This window comes from Sinocyclocheilus anshuiensis, unplaced genomic scaffold, assembly GCF_001515605.1.
Source record: "Sinocyclocheilus anshuiensis isolate Anshui unplaced genomic scaffold, SAMN03320099.WGS_v1.1 scaffold1719, whole genome shotgun sequence".
Taxonomy (NCBI): Eukaryota; Metazoa; Chordata; class Actinopteri; order Cypriniformes; family Cyprinidae; genus Sinocyclocheilus; species Sinocyclocheilus anshuiensis.
In genome coordinates, this window is record NW_015551147.1 from 920,870 (window position 1) to 926,253 (window position 5,384).

General features: G+C 37.6%; 1 protein-coding gene across 1 annotated transcript in view; it reads left to right on the plus strand.

Moving 5' to 3' along the window:
• Positions 1-1,287: 1,287 nt before the first annotated feature.
• Positions 1,288-5,384, plus strand: part of slc16a9a (solute carrier family 16 member 9a) — an 8,728-nt gene continuing 4,631 nt past the window's right edge. Inside the window, exons 1-2 of the mRNA XM_016453482.1 lie at positions 1,288-1,478; positions 1,880-2,126. Of these exons, the coding sequence (XP_016308968.1) occupies positions 1,922-2,126 (205 nt within the window). The 5' untranslated portion in view covers positions 1,288-1,478; positions 1,880-1,921. The remainder of the gene's footprint in view (positions 1,479-1,879; positions 2,127-5,384) is intronic.

Sequence of the window (5,384 nt, forward strand, 5' to 3'; positions counted from 1 at the left end):
CTATTTATTTGATGACTGCTATTGTAAAAAATTATAATAAAGCCTGAGTGGGTGTGTTTAAATTCTTGACTGGTACTGTAGATGAACTTGCTTTGTCCATCATGTCAAGCTCTATGTTTTCTTATTAAGCAGACTTTTTAATCCAAATGTAATCTAGAGCCAAGGGTATGTTCCTTCCAGAAGTATCCCATTGGTTTCCCAGATCCCTGCGGGCTGCAGTCACGCCGCATAAGAAGAGATGTTGTCCAAAAAGGTGATATGAGGCAAATGCAATTAACTGTTCTGTTCTTTCTTTTTATTCACTCTCTTTTCATGTCAGAGGGGATTACAGAGTCAGGGTGGGGGAGGCCAAACCAGTGTGGGAACCAGTACAAGCACAGGGCAGGAACAGGATCTCGGTGGGCTTAGAGCCCAAGCCGTCTGATCCTCAGCACAAAAGTTCAGCCGACCACCCAGACAGAGACGAGAGATGTAGAAGGGTGGGAAGAAGTCTACGAGGTTTGCTCTGTTGCCGAGTCTAAAACATGTTCTTCAACATCTTCAGCTCTGGATTTAAACAGATATTTATTTTTATGCCTCCATGCCTTTAATGTCATTTATTTTACTGCCTCCAAATAAGTGAATTATACACTCTAAAAATGCTGGGTTAAATACAACCCAGTGCTGGGTAAAATAGGGTTTTATTTTTTTTTAAACGTTAGCATTTTAAATAAAAATACAATAATGTAGGCTATTATTATTATTATTATGACAACTATTTTTCTCCTGCATTTTAAAGCAACAGTATAGTTTTTCTTGGACGCAAAATAAAAACTAAAGAAACCAAAAGTAACAGACTCGAGTCGTTCTTTGCTTGGCCGGTTGATCTTTCCGTGACACGAGTCCGGCCGGTAAGAACAGCTTCAACCCGGTTCTTTATTTCACGGGATAGAAGAGCGCATGCTGAGAAAAGTCATGCCCGTGCACTGGCTGCAATGTCCGACCTCACATTGGTGCCTTATCAAATACAGCAGATTACAAATGGCGTTGTAATGTTGAACGCAGCTCTCCTGTAATCACTTCTCTCTGCTCTGCTGGTAAGGCGCAACTCTTAAAAGAACAAAATATTCTCTAATAAGCATATACACAATAAAGCATTGACGTTAATGTTTTACTATGGAATAAAATAGCTGTTAATTATTAGGTGGCGAACTGCAGTTGAGGAGAAACTTCAGCGCGCTTCCGTTCGTTGCACCGCCCTGCGCGCGCTGCGGGATGTCATATATGAACTGGACGAATTTAAATAAAACAGGGCGTTAGGAAGGCAGTCCGGTCAGTGGTCTCTCCCCTTCAAGGTGTGGTCTCTTTCCAGAAGCATTCAAAACTAGGCGGCGCGCGAGAAGGTATTCAGCAGAGAAGCGCGTGAGACTGGCCTGGTCTACCAGGCACGAGCGGTTCAGCCCACCGCGCTCTCCAAGCAAGAGCAACATCCACCTGCCGTAAGTCTCAACGTTTTTAAGTTTTGTGTTTTAAGTTGTAATTTTCACATTTTATTTTGGTAGTTGATAAATACCATGCACGTAACCTATCATAGGTTTAGATTCGTTTAAATAAGCAAAAGTGACTATTTTAGGTGTAGTAACATTTTAAGTTTTCACCGTTTTTAATCACTTGTTAAACTTTTTGGAGTTCAGTTTCTATTATATATTGACCTTAATGTATACAATGAAACCTAAAAAGTTACTTATTTTTGTATAAAGTTTAAATATGGTATTGCAGATTATATATACAATTACATATTGAATACATGTCAAAATTACCGTTTTGCATAAATGATAGCATGTCACACTGCCATGAACTGCACACTATCAAACTGATGTTTCTCCCTTCCTTTCTGAAGTTCTGTGTGTCAAGTGAAGTCAGCGTAAGATCAGTGCTGAGAATGGGTGCTGTAAAGGGTGAAGGTGCTTTAGATGGTGGATGGGGATGGATGATTGTGGTGGCCTCTTTCATGGCCCAGTTCCTGTCCTTTGGATCCCCCCAGTCCGTCGGGGTGTTGTACCCCAAGTGGCTCAGTGCCTTCCAGGAGGGAAAAGGCATGACGGCTTGGGTCGGATCCATGGTGTCTGGTGTGGCGCTCATCACCAGTGAGTACTGATCATTTCTCTCTCTTTTGTGTGTGAGAGGGAGAGAGATAAACAGAGTGTGCAGGTTTCCTAATAAAAAGCAGCCTGTGCAAACAGCAAGAGTTCTGCTGCACATTATCACACATGCTGACAAATGGGTGTTCAACGTTTTGAAATAGTATAAGACAAAAAGAAATAGCACTGAAAAATGTCTTAATCAGTTATAAACATCTTGTGAACACGAATAATTAACTTTGCAAGCAAAATTGTATAATGTAAGTTTTACATCCGTTGGATTTTGTTAGATTTATGCTATAAACAAGAAAAAAGCAATTGTGGTAACACTTTACAATGTCTCATTTCTTAACATTAGTTAAAATGAACTATGTGCAATATATTTTTTTACAGCATTTATTAACCATTGTTCATGGTAATTAATAAAATACATGTTTATTGTTACAATGTTTATTGTTTGTTCATGTTAGTACAAATGAACATTTACTAAGATTAATAAATGCTGTAAAAATGTGTTAACTAACATAGTTAACTAATATTAACAAAGGAAACTTTATTGTAAAGTGTTACCACAATAATGTGCCAGATAAAAATAATTTCAAGATATTAATATCTCATGCAATAATTTTTTTCAAGTAAAAATGTCTTGTTTTTGGCTGTTTACCTATTTTTAATAGACAAAAATTCTAAGACAGACCTGTTTCTTTGTCCTAAGTGTCCTAAATCTAATCTGACATAAAAATCACACACACTAAAACATACTGCTCTTTTCCCCATAGAATGCTGCTGACTCAGTGTTCTAAAGCCCTCTAAAGACATGCTGACAAATAGAAAAATGATCTACTTGTTTACATTACAGTTGTATACTAGTCGGTTTTTGCTGTCGGCATTGCAGGGGTCAAATTGACAAGTCCAAAAGAACATCCTCTGAACTTTACTTACAAGAGAGAGAAAGGGCAGAAAGACAGAAACATAGTCACCTTTCATGAGCTAGAGTAAAACTTCACACAGGCTGAATGTGCGTGTAAATGTGTCTCTGTGTGAGTGTTTGGGTTACGGAGGTGTCAGGTTTTGTTTACAGACATAGGGGAGAGCTGGGCACAAAGTAACACTTTTTGACTTTCTCAGTTTGTGTAAATCCACATGGGGTTTAGAATATTTTTTTTTTATCCACATTAATTTTACACGTGTCTAGTACAAATATGTTGCCTTGTTTCAGGATTACAGTGTATACGTTTTTCTTTATTTACCCTCAAAAAACAGAAGTGAAATGCGACAACATGCCCCGTAGGTGGGGTACATTGTAACATCTAAGGGGCACTTTGTAACATGACCATATGACAGCTTAAAATCTTATCTGATCAAATGAAAAAAATATACAAGACAAACTAAAATATTCTGTTAATAAAATAAAATAATAAATTTTTTCAAATAAAATAATGGCGTTTTTTAAGAATTAAAAACAATCTGATTTTGGAGTTTGACAATGAACACATTGCAATCATGCTTGGGACGGCCCACATAAACGAGCAAAAATGCTTTACATGTCTTGAAATAATAATTTCTAAACATTAAACATTGACTGTGAGTTTTATTCACCTGTTTCTCGTTGTTTCTCATTAAAATTCATTAAAGTAAATAGTGTAAATTACATCGCTAATGTCATATAATAGCACATTGTAATGCAGTGTTACAACGTGCCCCATCTGCGCAACTGGCATTTAAAGGGGTGGTTCACTGGGTTTTTTCTAGGCTTGATTGTGTTTATGGGGTGCAGTCTAGCATGTGTTAATGCTTCGTTTAAAAAAAAAAAAACGCATTATTTTTCACATAATTTACCTTTATTCCACACCGCTCTGTCCCTTCTCTGAGAAAGGGGCTGAGCTTTTCCTGTTTTTATGAAGCCCCGCCCTCAGAAATAGGCGATGGGCTCTGATTGGTTAGCTAGCCCAGTGTGTTGTGATTGGCTAAACCGCCTCTAGTGCATGTCTAAACGTACCACCCCTCACCTCAGCGGCATGTGCTCTGGTTGTATTGTAAACAATACAATACAATACTGGTCAGCATATAGAGCCCTAGTTTGGAAAGGTTTATCAGTGTAGTGTAGTTCAACATTCAGTTGGCTGGTGTTGAGTAATAGTAAGTGTGTTTGAGGGCATTTGGCAGTGATGTTAGATGATATAATGTATCCCATACCAGAGAGTAGGCTACAGAACGAGCTGTCAAAATAAAGACAGCAAAATGATTTAGTCTGGATGGCACAAACTGTTCCCACTAGATGCTCTCCAGAGTCCAGCCATTTTGGCCATATTAGGAGCAACTCAGTGCTGAGTCATTTGCTATTTCTAATGATAGACAGACAAACACATTCTCTTAACCACTATAGTATGACATAGGGCTGGGTAAAAAAAATATCGATATCTCGATATTAATCGATTCTCATTTTACGGAACGATATCGATTCTTAAATCCCGAGAAGCAGTCTCGCCTGTTTTCAGTTAATGGACGGAACATTGAAGGGCAATTCCTATCCAATATATTGCAATAAGCATTATGCGTTGGTAGTACTTTAAATATGAAACAAAGTCTCAGACTTCAAATTCTGTCCATTGTATTGCAGTATTCAAACAATAAATGCCGTTTTGGCGCTGTTTGATGTGGAGTGACAGATCGCTATAGCGCCTCAGTTTAACTGAGGGGTTTAGAGAGGGGCCTTTTGCTAAATATATGCACCATATAACATATTCATTATACATGTTACTGTTCTTCAATGTTTAATTTATGTTTGAATAAATCCATCAATTATGACAGCCACCATTATGTTTATATTTCAAAAAAACAAATTGAAGTAGAAATATTATTATGTAATTGTAACTTTATTATTTTAAAACTTCATTAAGCGTAATTTTAACAAATCAGTCAATTTTAACCTTCAATATTATAGTAATGTAGTACCAACTGACTCTAATGTATATTTTACAGCATTAGTTGAGAGATTTTTTTTCCTTGAGAAAATTTGGCATGTACTGTACCTGAAATATATCCAAAATAGGGCTGCAGGATAAATCGCATGCGATATTTAATGCGCATCTTATCAGTAAAGCCGGTTCTGTAATCAGCGGTAAATCTCCATCACGTGCGTGTTTTCACATTGAGCAGCATTAACTACACAGAGCCCTTGTTCACTGTCGAGCTGCGCAAAAAATCGCGCGAATATGAACGTGGTTTTGCGCAGCTCGTCAGTGAACAACGGCTCTGTGTAGT